This window comes from Triticum aestivum, chromosome 3D (assembly GCF_018294505.1).
Source record: "Triticum aestivum cultivar Chinese Spring chromosome 3D, IWGSC CS RefSeq v2.1, whole genome shotgun sequence".
Taxonomy (NCBI): Eukaryota; Viridiplantae; Streptophyta; class Magnoliopsida; order Poales; family Poaceae; genus Triticum; species Triticum aestivum.
In genome coordinates, this window is record NC_057802.1 from 508,688,801 (window position 1) to 508,702,242 (window position 13,442).

The 13,442-nt window shown below is 48.5% G+C and overlaps 1 protein-coding gene across 1 annotated transcript; it reads left to right on the forward strand.

Annotated features, from left to right (window-relative positions):
• The first annotated feature begins 4,428 nt into the window (after positions 1-4,428).
• LOC123076411 (uncharacterized) lies at positions 4,429-12,187 on the forward strand. The gene is made up of 13 exons (XM_044498678.1): positions 4,429-4,671; positions 7,475-8,662; positions 8,759-8,859; positions 8,942-9,056; positions 9,440-9,517; positions 9,868-9,960; positions 10,065-10,148; positions 10,253-10,348; positions 10,580-10,642; positions 10,730-10,760; positions 11,285-11,331; positions 11,534-11,592; positions 11,747-12,187. Exons 1-13 carry the CDS (start codon positions 4,429-4,431, stop codon positions 11,949-11,951), a joined length of 2,403 nt encoding a protein of 800 aa, XP_044354613.1. The 3' UTR covers positions 11,952-12,187.
• The last annotated feature ends 1,255 nt before the right edge of the window (positions 12,188-13,442 follow it).

A 13,442-nucleotide genomic window follows, 5' to 3' on the forward strand; every position in this document is an offset into this window, starting at 1 on the left:
CTTCTCATGATCTCATTGGATGCGTTCTGATCCATCGTAAGCTGGAAAGATTGCGCCTGAATCAGCTGAGTCTGGGCGTCGAGAGCCGCTCGTTCTGCAGCCATCCTGATCCCTTCCGCTGCCAGATCTTCCTTGGCTCTTGCTATATCCAACTTTAGCTGTGCCACCTTCGCATCATGTTGAGCTTGATCCGCTGGGGCGACCGTAGCGGTTAACAGGGCCGTCATCTTGTCTGTGAGATCCATCAGCACCTGAGCCGGCGAGTGCACAGGGCCTCCTGCCCCAGTGGCGGAGTTTTGAACAGGTTGTGCGCCGGCCATGAAGATTCCAACCCGGCTCGGCGGCTCAAAGGGGTCCGGAATACTGTCGCCATCGGAACAACCCCTGAGCCTGCCATCTTGAAGCTGGTATAACGAGTTGGTCTCATCCGTGGACGACTCGCCGTCAGAGCGAGCGGCCGTCTCATTGCCAGATCCAGATCCTTCAGAGAGTCCTCCATGGACGCATCCCACGAAAGCACGCTTCAAGGCAGGCAGAGTCCGGGCGGGTCTCGCACGCTGAGCCGTCTCGATGAGGTCGGCGCAGAGGTCCGGCTCAGGGCCCGGCTCGCCAATCTTGCCAATGAAAACGTGGATTCCGCCGAAGGGGACCCGATACCCGTACTCGATTGAGCCGGCGTCGGGGCCCCAGCTTGCATCGTCGATGTAGAGCTTGCCGCGACGACTCTTGGTCATCCGGCCCACAGCGTATCCCTTGAGCCCTTCGAAGCTGCCCTTCAAGAACTCAAATCCACCGTGCGCTGGCCCCACGGTGGGCGCCAACTGTCGTGGAATTGTCACGGCAGATGTCCTCGAGCAAGGACTTAGTCGTGGAGCCATCGCAGCTAGGAAGCTTAAAGGGGTTAAACGGGACAAAGGACACGAGGATTATACTAGTTCGGCCCCTTACGGTGAAGGTAAAAGCCTACTCCAGTTGAGGTGGAATTACGTAGGGTTTCGATGACCAGGGAGCTTAACCGCTATGCCTGGCTATCGATCTGATGTTGCTTGTCCTGAACCGCCGCCGGGTCGTCCCTTTATATAGAGAGGTTGACGCCCAGCGGCTCTCAGAGTCCCAGCCGGCTTATAACAGTGTCCGGCTCGGACTCTTAACTATTCTTGCCTTACACTACAAGTCTTGCCATAACGGCGGTTTATCACTACGGGCCTTAAGCCGCCTCCGGGTCTTAAGCCCATTACTGAACCGCCATCCTCAAGCTTGGTACTGGGCTTCACATGATGATCATTATGACGTAACCCGGCCCCTCCTGGGCGGGTGATTCTAATGGTTATATCCTCAACAAAGGGGTAAGGTGGTGAGGTTGCAGCCGCGACTAAGCATATATGGTGGCTAACATACGCAAATAAGAGCGAGAAGAGGAGCAACGGAACGGCCGTGAAACTAGCAATGATCAAGAAGTGATCCTGAACTCCTACTTACGTCAAACATAACCCAAAAACCGTGTTCACTTCCCGGACTCCGCCGAAAAGAGACCATCACGGCTACACACGCGGTTGATGCATTTTAATTAAGTCGAGTGTCAAGTTCTCTACAACCGGATATTAACAAATTCCCATCTGCCACATAACCGCGGGCACGGCTCTCGAAAGTTTATACCCTGCAGGGGTGTCCCAACTTAGCCCATTATAAGCTCTCACGGTCAACGAAGGATATTCCTTCTCGCGGGAAGACCCGATCAGTCTCGGAATCCCGGTTTACAAGACATTTCGACAATGGTAAAACAAGACCAGCAAAGCCGCTCGATGTGCCGACAATCCCGATAGGAGCTGCACATATCTCGTTCTCAGGACAACACCGGATGAGACATCCTACGAGTAAAACCAGACCTCGAGTTTCCACGAGGAGGCCCGCAGTCTACTCAGTTCAGACCAACACTTAGAGAAGCACTGGCCCGGGGGGTTAAAATAAAGATGACCCTCGGGAGCGCGACTCCCAAGGGAAAAGAAATAGGTGATAGGCAAATGGTAAAACCAAGGTTGGGCCTTGCTGGAGGAGTTTTATTCAAAGCGAACTGTCAAGGGGTCCCCATAACACCCAACCGTGTTAGGAACGCAAAATCAAGGAACATAACACCGGTATGACGGAAACTAGGGCGGCAAGAGTGGAACAAAACACCAGGCATAATGCCGAGCCTTCCACCCTTTACCAAGTATATAGATGCATTAATTAAATAAGAGATATTGTGATATCCCAACATAAACATAATCCAACATGGAGCAATCTTCATCTTCACCTGCAACTAGCAGCGCTAGAAGAGGGGCTGAGCAAAGCGGTAACATAGCCAAACAACGGTTTGCTAGGAAGGGTGAAATAAAGGTTAGAGGCTATCATGGCGATTTGGGAGACTTGAAGAGCAAGTGATAGGTAGCGCAGCATAGCGATAGAACGAAGCAACTAGCATAGCAATGATAGTAGTGAGATCCAAGGTGACGGTCATCTTGCCTGAAATCCCGCTAGGAAGAAGAACGAGTCCATGAAGAAGATGAAGCCACGAAGACGAACCAAGCGTAGACGAACGAATCCTCACGATCGCAATGAAATGGGAACTATCGAGAAGAAGCACACAACATGGTAAACACACCACACATGAACAAGAAATGATGCTCAACCAAGTATGATGCATGACAAGGCTACATGAAGCTACTCATGGCAAGATATAATGCATACGAGAGCAACACATCAAAGCAAGTTTAAATGAGGCCGGAAGCAACATATAACAACTCTGGTAAGTCCTCATATGCAAAATTTCGAAATTGGTTCAGATCTGAATAAACCTTAAGTTGAAGTTGTTAAGCAGCAAGTTAAAGAGCACCATGATGCTCTACACGAAATTCTACTCAAGTTACATATAAAGTTTATTTAGTTTGGAGCTACGGTCTAGAAGATATGAGCAAAACAAGTCAAACACGACATTGATGCAAAATGCATGCAAACATCAAGCACACACTCCAAAACAAGGATGCAACATGATAATATGAAACTACATGCAAGTCTAACAAAGTTACATATAGAACATGCTCAAAACGGAGCAGCGGTGCAACACATACACTCCAAACAAGATATAACAACAATCTGTCTAAAACAGCAACTAGGCATCTTGCAAGCATCAAAGCAATATGCTACAGCACCCCAACATGCAAAAAAAAGGCATGGACGTGATCTACAGGTAAATCATTACCAAACATGAACACTGAGTTATCTCCAGAAATCACTAGAACATGCTCAAAAGGACACGGCAAGATTGCAAATAATAACAGTTTCACAGACTTAGCAGAAATTACTGGACATGGCAGGAATAACATCAGATTGCCAAGTTTAGAGCTATTAAACAACATGCTACAGGAACAGATCATAGCAAGCAAAGGCATGGAATGAATCTACTAATTGCATAGAACAAAAGTCCCTTACTGATCACGAGCCAAAAAGGCACATAAGATATGATGGCACCCATGTAAACATAGCAAGTTTCATAAACAGATTCAGACTTAGCAGAAAAACTGAGCATGGCATAAACAGAATTATGAAGGCATCTTTGCGAGCTCAAATCACTCATCACAAAGCATTTCATGGCATGAGAAGGTAACTCACAGTAAGAAGAAATGTTCATGAAGCTAAGCATGGCAATAGCATAAGCATAGGATGCATGGATCACTAGAAAAACACATGGCAAAATTGAACTTAATAATAACAGGCTTACAGAACCATTATTTAACAATTTGAGAGCAAGTTTGCAACAAGCTACAGCAGGCTATAAATGCAACCAAGGGCATGGATGGATATATCATAACATGTATAACAAAACACCCTTAGTGAACATCTCCAGATTATGCACAAAACTCATGGTGACAGCAAGTTTACATGGCATCACAATGTTACAGCTACAGACTTAGCAGAAATGACCAAGTCACAGAAATCAGCAACATCATGGAGGCTACTTTGCATGCTTGTTCTAGTCACCACATAGATCAAACAAATACAAGACAAGAACCCCTGAAAAGACGGCATGATGTAGTTCAAAACACATGTAGAGCTCATGCTTATAGGATGCACACACAAAATGCAATGAAAAAGACAAATCACCAAGTTATAACAGTTTCAGTAGATTAACATCATATAGCACTCTTTCAACGATGATTAGGGCATCAAGATGATCTCAAACAAGCATGGCACAATGGAACAAAATGAAGAGCATCTCATGATGAACATTTTAACGTATTATATACACAAATCGGAGCAGCGAGCATGAAGTTATGGCATGATGAACAGGGCAACATGAAGTAGAAATCCAGGGACTTAGAAGAAATCGACCTCGAGGGGGGAAAAGTCAACGCGCCGGATCTCGCCGGAATCTCGCTGGAGAGGAGGGAGATGGCCGGAGACGGGCGGATCCAGGGCCGGGGAGACCTCCTCCGGCCGGATCTCGCCGGATCCGGCGCGGGGCGGCGCGGGAACGGCGAGGAGACGCGGGGCTGGGCAGGAGCTCAGGGTGGCCGGCGGAGGACGACGACGGCGAGGCGCGCCGGCGGCGTGGCGACGGGACCCGGCGGCGGGGACGGCGGGGCCGGCGAGAGACGCCGGAGCTGGTGCGGGGCGGCGCGGGGCGCGCGAACGGTGGCGGGGAGGCGAGCAGGAGGCGGCGGGGCGCCGGACTCCGGCGACGGCGGGCCTGGGCGGCGGCGCGCCGGCTTCGGCGGCGGCGGTTCGGGCCCGTGCGGGCCCGCGATGGGCTCCGCGGGCCGGCGGCGCGGAGGAGAGAGAGAAGGCCGGCAGTGGCGACATGGCGGCTCAGGATTGGCTGCACGCGGCGGCGGACGCATCCGGCGACGAGATGGACATGTCCGGCGGCGCGGAGGAAGGTGGAACTAGGGTTAGGGTGGTTTCATCCGTGATTTGAGGAGGGGGATGTGTTTATATAGGCAAAGGGAGCTAGGAGAGTCCAAATGAGGAGCGGTTTTCGCCCACACGATCGTGATCGAACGGCGGAGAGCATGGAGGGGGTTTGGATGGGCTCATGGGCTGTGGTGAAGGGGTGTTGGGCTGCAAGACAAAAAGGGCTTTGCGGTACCCGGTTAACCGTTGGGGCATCAGACGACCTTCAAACGGAACGAAATTTGACGGGCGGTCTACCGGTGCTATACCAAGGCCACTCGGCAAATCTCGGTCCATTCCGAGAACGTTTTTCTCCTGCTCACGAAACAAGGTCTGAGAGGGGCGACGGGCGCGTGCGAGAGTGTCGGATCGCGAAACGGACAACGGGGAAAAGGACCGGATGCAAGTTTTGAAAAACATGCAGATGAAATGCAGATGATGACATGGCAAAATGCAACACGCAAGCAAATGACATGGCAACAACGACGAATAACTGGAAGACACCTGGCGCATCGAATCCGGGGCGTTACACGTTAGGTAAGTCGACCGTAGCTCTCACCCAACCAAGAATCTCATGCCAGACCTACCTAGACAAGGAGCAACATGCAAGCAGATGGTGCATGGTCTCAGGCTCTTGACCGCATAGGGCGCAATTAGTGTCGTGAGGTAGACCGTGGCGAGCTAGGCGATCTGTCGTCCAACGACGATCTTGCATGGCCAGCCAGAGAAAGAACTTGATGCATAACGATGCCCATGGCCTCCATGTCAACTTCCAGTGCGGGTATTCGCAAGTGCCAACGAATAGCGCCTGGTAGCAGGAGCTAGCAGAGTACGTAGCCGATGTAGTCCAACGCCAGCTCAGCTTAGGGTGTCGGGCGCATCCGAGAGGTTGATGTGGCGTAACCATCGCCATATCTCGATGTATTGGATCATGGGCGCGGGTCCGAGCGCGCCTTGAATGTCCTGTACCCAAGAGCGTAGATTGAGGCCCTCCTGGACGGTACAAATCTTGCAACGACGCCAAGAGACAAGCGCAAAAATTAGTGCGGCGAGCTCGACAATTGATCTTCCCTTGATCCAATGGTCGGTCCAGAACTGCAAGTTTCATCACAGCCTAGGTTCCAAGAGGTAGATGCCCTGAAGATGTCGCTCAGATGTGAAGATGGCTCCAAGAGCGAGAGGGATCCGTGCTCTGGAGCCACAACCATCGCACCCGAAGAGTGATGCCCGCTCGCGGTAAGTCTCTGACTCCTAGCCCACCAAGGGAGATGGGGTGGCAAACCGCCTGCCAGTTGACAAGGCATTGGCCGCCATTGGCTTCCTTACTCCCAGCCTATAGAAGTCCACAGATGATCCATTTTAACCTCTTGAGAATGGATTGGTTGAACGCAATGGCGATGAGGAAGTGTGTCGGGATAGCGCAAAGGACGTGGCGCACTAGCGCCAGGCGAACTCCTTTGGAAAGCATTGAAGCTCGCCATGTGGACAGCTTTCGCCCAAGCTTGTCGACGAGCGGCAGTAGACTCGAAGTGGATGGCTTGCGGATGGAGAGCAACAAGCCTATGTATGTTATGGGGAATTGAACCACTGGGCAATGCATCTCAGACGCGATAGTCGTGGCAGTCGGGATGACAAAAGATGACGAGGTCATCCGCATTCAGGGGTATGCTTGAGGCTGTGTGACGCGTGGTTAGGCGTTGGAGAAGGCTTAGGTAAGCGGCACGGAGCAACATCGAGTTGAGCACGTCGATGACGAAAGTGGAGAGCATAGGGGATAAAGGGTCGCCCTGCCTTGGGTTGCGCGCGTGGCCGATCAGTGACCGTTGATCAAGACTCTTGTGGATGCCATGGAGAGGAGTATGGAGATCCATTCTCGCCATCGGGTGCCAAAGACGAGGTGATGTAGAATCTGTAGGAGAACCGACCAAGAGATGTGGTTGAAGGCCCGCGCGATATCGAGCTTAAGTAGTATGTGCGGCACCTTGAGGTTGTGCAGTAGCCGGGCCGTCTGCATGACCAAAAGAAAGTTATCGTGGATGCAACTTCCAGCAATGAACGCACTTTGATGCGTTGATACCATAAATCCAATCCTTGACGCAAGCCTCAGGGATAAAGCCTTCGCAATGAGCTTCGCAGTGAGGTGAATAAGGCTGATTGGTCGGAAGTCGGAGAGGGATTCCGTGTCCGCCCGTTGCACGTGTGTAATAAACTTCCATATGAACATGCATTTTATTTTCAAAAAAAAATTGACAGCTTTTAAACGCGATTTTGAACTATTATTTTTTGTGGATTTTGAACTACTCCCTCCGGTCCTAAATATAAGTCTTTATAGAGATTTCACTATGAACCACATACGGATGTATATAGATGCATTTTAAGCGTAAATTCATTCATTTTGCTTCGTATGTAGTCCACCTAGTGGAATCAAAAGACTTATATTTAGGAACGGAGGGAATATTACTTACTTAAAATAAAGTGCTCCCATGCAGCCGTGCTTTGGAAAATTCGCACTCGTACTGCACGAATTTAACCACGCATACCGCAGAACGTCGGCCCGGAACGGCGGAGCTACCGAACAACAGCGACCGCGGTGACCGGAAAACGACCGGAGCAACGAGGGAGCCGAGCGTATGTGGCACGCGGCGCGCCGGGACGGGTCCACCTCCCGACCCCCGACGCCGGCGAGCCACACGCCCGCGCGCACGGTGCCCCAGCACCAATCCGCGCAATCCCGCGCGCACGATGCTGCAGATCACCGAATCCCGGCGTCGCACCGGCTCCACACACCCCGGATCGAGCGCCTCTTCCACACACGCGCACGCCCAACCACCCCACTCGTGAACTGTGCCCGCCCCCGCCCCGCGCGCCATGGCCACACCCATCTGATGCCACCACCCCTCCCGCCATGCTGCCCTTCTGCTCCTCCGCCGCGCCCACCCCATGCTCCCCGCTCTGCCCGGTGACCGCCGGCGCGCGGGCGCTGCGGAGGGTCGAGGCTGGCGCGCTCAGGCCCTTCGCCGCCGACCCGCTCGTCGCGCAGGCCGTGCCTGACCGCCCGCTCTTCTCCGACTCCGCCATCCTCTCCCCCTACGCCACCGCGCCGGACGCAATCGTGCGGGGGTTCGCCTCCGCCGCCGAGCTGCCCGACCCTCTCTGGCGCGCCGGGGTCGACCCGCCGCTGATGCCCGTCGACCTGGCCGCGGACGCTGTGGTCGGCGCGGTCACCGACGATGCCGCGCAGCAGGCCCTGATGGACGCGGAGATGCCCACCACGTTCCCGGCCGACGCCACCGGCGTCGAGGAGTCCGTGGCCAGGTTCATCGACAAGCTCAGCAAGCAGATATTCCAGGCGGAGGACGCGCTCACCGAAGGGTACGACAAGCTCAGGCTGTCGGCGTACGACGCTCTTGGGGCCTACAGGAAGGCGATAAGGGGCGTCGCTGGTGGCATCACGTCCTCGGTGGCTGCCACCAAGAAGCAGGCCGCCGGTGGGGTCCCGGACGTTTCCGGCGCATTTGAAGATAAGGTGGCCGGAGCTGGCGCCGTGGCGGCTGATGTTCTTAGGAAGGCAATTGTTGTAGCAGAGGATTCACTGGGCAGTGCCACCACGTCCCTCGTATACTACTATGGCTCGGCCAAGTCGTCGTTGCCACCAAATGTCAAAGATTTGCTGAACTCATCCGAGGAGAAAGCTAACATAGTATTGCGACCAATTGGAGGTGCCCTTCAACAGGTATATTTGTGCCAAGTCTCCTAGCAGTAAATCTGTAAACTGTTGAGCCAATTGTTGATGAGGCCACTGAAAATATTCTGTCATGCAATGATTCAGGTATACATTATCATCGAAGGCATCGAAAAGAATGTTGGTTTGAACCCAAGTGACCCAATTGTTCAATTAGCAGTTTTGCTTGGAGGTTCAACAACAATAGGGTAAAGGGAAATTTCATTTCTTTTGTACTGGTACATTTCCTGTATTTGGTTTTGTGAAGTCCTGAATTTTGTAACATTGTAGGATATCTTACTGGCTCTTCGCATATGGCGGCTATTCTGGAGATTTGTCGCCTGAATCGACATTGGAGCTATTGAAAAGTGATGGCAAAGCCGTACTTATTGATGTTCGGCCTGAGGCAAGAGATTGTAAATCTCATTAGCCTTTTCTTTCGTTCATGTCCTTTTTTCATCCAAGATATCTATCGAATCTGGTTCATGATATTTCTGCAAATTGTCCAAATATAAGTTTTAATTATGAATATTTTAGCAAATGGATGTGTCATTCCTTGATTGCTTCTTAAAAACACTTTACTGTCAAGTTCTTCACTCATGTCCTGCCTTTGAACATAAACATTTTTAGTGAAGCATCCATGGGTACTGATGGTCTGTATGGCTTCGTCGTGTCCTTTGTGGAGCACATGTAACTGAACAATTAGATGTACCTTAACTCAACTGTTTGATATATCATCTATATTTAACAACAATCTATAGCAGCTTCTCATCAAATTATGTTCTGTAGGACTTGAGGGTGAAAGATGGAATTCCTGACCTACGCCGTGCAGCTAGATCTAAATATGCAAGTGTTGCTTCGCCTGAGGTATGTCTTGTTTGAACTGAAGATCTGGAGTGCTACTAGTTCTCTTCTAATTCTAGAAGCTCTATTGTTTGGTGAATTATATCTATTCAAGCGCTCACTGATTTCTGAACAATTTCTCTAACTCCCCTGAATTCAGCTCCAAATTTGTACGTCTATCCGTAAAGATTCTGTTTCATGTAACAAAAAGTCCTTTTTTGTCCTGATAGTATTAAGATTTGTGTTCGTTGATTTTTAAAGAATATGAAATTACTTTTATGATCTATTAGCCACTTTGTCTTAAGGTTTTTTAAAATGGTGAATTACAAAATATATTTCTTTATTGACAATTTAATACAATTTTTTTAATTCAGATCAAAGGTCCAACAAAGAAGCTACTTAAAGGTGGAAGCGAAGTTGATGATGCTTTGGTTGCAGTTGTAATCCGCAACTTGAAGTTAGTTAAGGTACTTAATCTGTTTGACTGAGGCTTGTATCTGATATTTATACTAATGTTTCTTCACAAGAAGTAATATAGTCTCTGTACTGTGTTTTTCACTTGCTTTTGTAGGGTGATTCAAAGGTCGTCATTATGGATGCTAATGGAACCCGATCAAAGTCCATTGCTAGGCTACTGAAGAAGCTCGGTGTGCAGGCAAGTTTTGGATATTTTTGTTAGGACAAGTTTTGTATGGTTCTTTCTTCATAGTTCCCTGCATGCACTATTCTTATGTCTAATATTGAATGTTTTGATGGCAGCAACCTTACCTGGTTAAAGGTGGTTTCCAATCTTGGGCAAAGAATCTTCGCGTGAAAGAACTGAAACCTGAGACTGCATTGACAGTAATAAATGAGGTAATAATTCACACCTGAGAATCATCTGTGCAATTTTCTTCTCTTTTTGGCTATCATTTGAATGGTTCTTGGGATCTTTTGTGACTGTAGTGGATTCATATTTCGTATATTATTGGTTGCATGATTTATAAAAGCGCTTGGTGTTGTCATCACTCTCACATTCCAGCCTTTTATCAGTTATCACTATCAAATAGTGTCAAGGACTTGAATCATTGTTCTGAATGTGTGTAGGATGCTGAGGAAATCCTCGAAGGCATAAAGCCCACCCCTACACTTGTCTTTGGATCACTTCTGGTACATACATGCCACTTCTTCTTTTATGGGTGTCTTTGCAGCTGATGGCATGCTTCTTTCTTGCTAATTTTGATTTCTTTTGTACAGGGCCTCTCAGCAGCTACTTTTGCTTTGCTAGGTAAGTAGAGTATAGAGATAGCATGTATGGTTTTTAAAATGGGTCCTCTTGACACCAAGGGGTATCAGATAGTCTTGTGTTTTGCCACAAAGGGCAGGAGCTGTGATACTCGACTCAAAGGACAAATAGTTCATGTACAAAGTACAAGGGAACGGTCTTTAGGATATATACACATAAGAGGAAACTTCCTTTTGTATAGCAAAAATTGATGCAATTCAAGTATGGCATTTTAGTAAAATTAAGAAGCTATTGCTTAGTGGAATGTTTGCAGTTAAACAACAGTTTTGAAAACCGCATCTCCATTACCTGGTATATACTGTCCTTCTGTTAAGCATCAACCTAAACCACTTCCCATTGTTTGATTTATTTGCCATTTCACCTCGATGTGCATCATTGGCCTTTTTGGCGTAATGCCCACAGATATTTGTTTTTGGGCTTCTAAATTCTAGTTAGGTGAAACCTATAAACTGCAAGCACTTCAAACTACTTTTTGATGAATTGACTATGGGTGTACGTGATTGTAGAATGGGAGACGACTTTGCAGTACATCGGTGTTCTTAGTCTTGGGTTGGTAAGTACTCTCCATTTTTAAATGTTTTGCACATAGCATATTCATTGTTCAGTATGTATGTACATCATGATTGGATAAAAGCAATGTAAGTTTGTGCAATTTTCTACTACCGTCAACTACAAAAGTTCAAATATGTGGCCATTTGTCAAGTGTCAGCGACAATGTTTATGCCCTGCCACCTGATATTTTTCTACTGTCGTAGACGATCTACCTGCGGTTCTCTTCATACGAGGGTTCGGAGGATTTCCTGCAAGACCTAAAGTAAGTTCCCCTGGCTTGTGACATTTGTGTTATTTGGTGCGCTTCAATTCCATCATTTTGTAGTTCAGGTGTTTTAAGATTGCCACTGTTCAAACCTCAAGCACAAACTAGAACCATCACAAATTTTCCTCCCCCTCTCCCTCTCTTTCCGCAGGCTGTTGCTGTCCCCAGTAAGAGTGGGCGCGGAAGCGTTCTCATGGGCAGCTAAGAAGCTAGAGCCTAACAAGATTGGCCTGGCAACGTCCCCCTCCACAACGGCGGTGCAGGACCGAGTTCTCAAAGCTGCAGCGAAGCACGAATCGAAGCCATCTGATGCGGAGGAGTCCACCAAGACAGACAGTTTTGCCTCCGAAGCATGAGAAGCTCCCTGTGAGCGTGTGAACTGGATCCGTAGCCACTTCGCCGTCAGTCTGGTGAATTGATGTTTTTGATGTTAGTAATGGTACCATGAGCCGCCGTGACGACGACCGGCATTGTAAATTTATAAGCAGCAGTTTATATTAAACACTTGTTAGCAGAAGTCTTCAGTTATTGGTCCAGTCTCAGTGCCTCTCACCAGAAATAGAGAGAAATGCTAGCCGGACTTCACTTGAAATTTGTGTACATGCCACACCAAGCACAAAGCACTCACATATTTGCATTTTCTAGAACTGCTCAGGCCGGGGTTCTAGAAAATGTATTGTTCTAAGGGTCTGTTTGGGACTGCTTCGTTTCCTAAATTCAGTTAGGCTCTAGAAAATGCAAGCCAATTTTGATAGCTTCACGATATACCACTCCATAAAAAAAACTAGAATCTGGGGTATAACTCCCTGTATTTTGCGAAGCTCATCAGGGGTGATCCAACGACTCTGGAAGCTAGAGTTGGGGGGGGGGGGGATACCCATCACTGCCACCAGTAAGTGGATACCCCTTCGTTTTCCTCATGTCAACCAGATCATTTCCATCAAATTGCCAATTCTTGAAGTTGAAGATAGCTAGAAGCCAAACACCAGTAAGTGGATATCCCTTCGTTTTCCTCATGTCAACCAGATCATTTCCATCAAATTGCCAATTCTTGAAGTTGAAGATAGCTAGAAGCCAAACACGATAAACTGCTCTTTGGTGAAGCTGCAACTTCTGTATAAAACTGCTCCAAAGTGAATTTGATGAAGTGAAGCTGATTTTTGTGAAGCGGAATAATCCCAAACATGCCCTGAGTCGATTGGATGGTGGGCCTGTTACGACCACTGCTGTGTGGATCCTTTTTCGATGGGGACATAGTGGTGCTTGCATTTGTGAGCTCCCGTGGCGTGTTTGTCCTCTGCGCAGTAGCCCTGTGTTTGTCACCACACACCGTCACACCTTATACCATATATACGCATGAGTATTTTTAAATTCATGAATAGTTTCTCAAAGTGGCGAATATTTTGTGAATTCACGATCATTTTTCAAAATTAGAAATATTTTTAAAATTTGCAAACACTTTCCAAAATTGTGAATGTTTTTCCAATTTCGCGCGCATCTTGTAAATTCGCGAACAACTTTTGAATTCATAAACATTTTTTCTCAAATTCTTTGATCATTTTTAATCCATGAAAACACAAGTCATGTGTAGGCCGGGAGCCAGCGATCCGAGGTGTGCGCCAGTGGGTCGGCCTACCCCACACCCTAGCGATCGAGGTACGTAGGCTACCGCTCGATGTATAGCACAATGTTCCGCCTGCATATGTGGGCCTTAACACATCAATGACACTACATGGGCCTGGCGTGCCTACACATGCCTATCATCGGGCGCGGTGGAGTGTGTCGTCCCCTCTAGATTAAAGTTATTGCTATACATATTTGAGCCAATGTTTGGGTGAAGACTAACA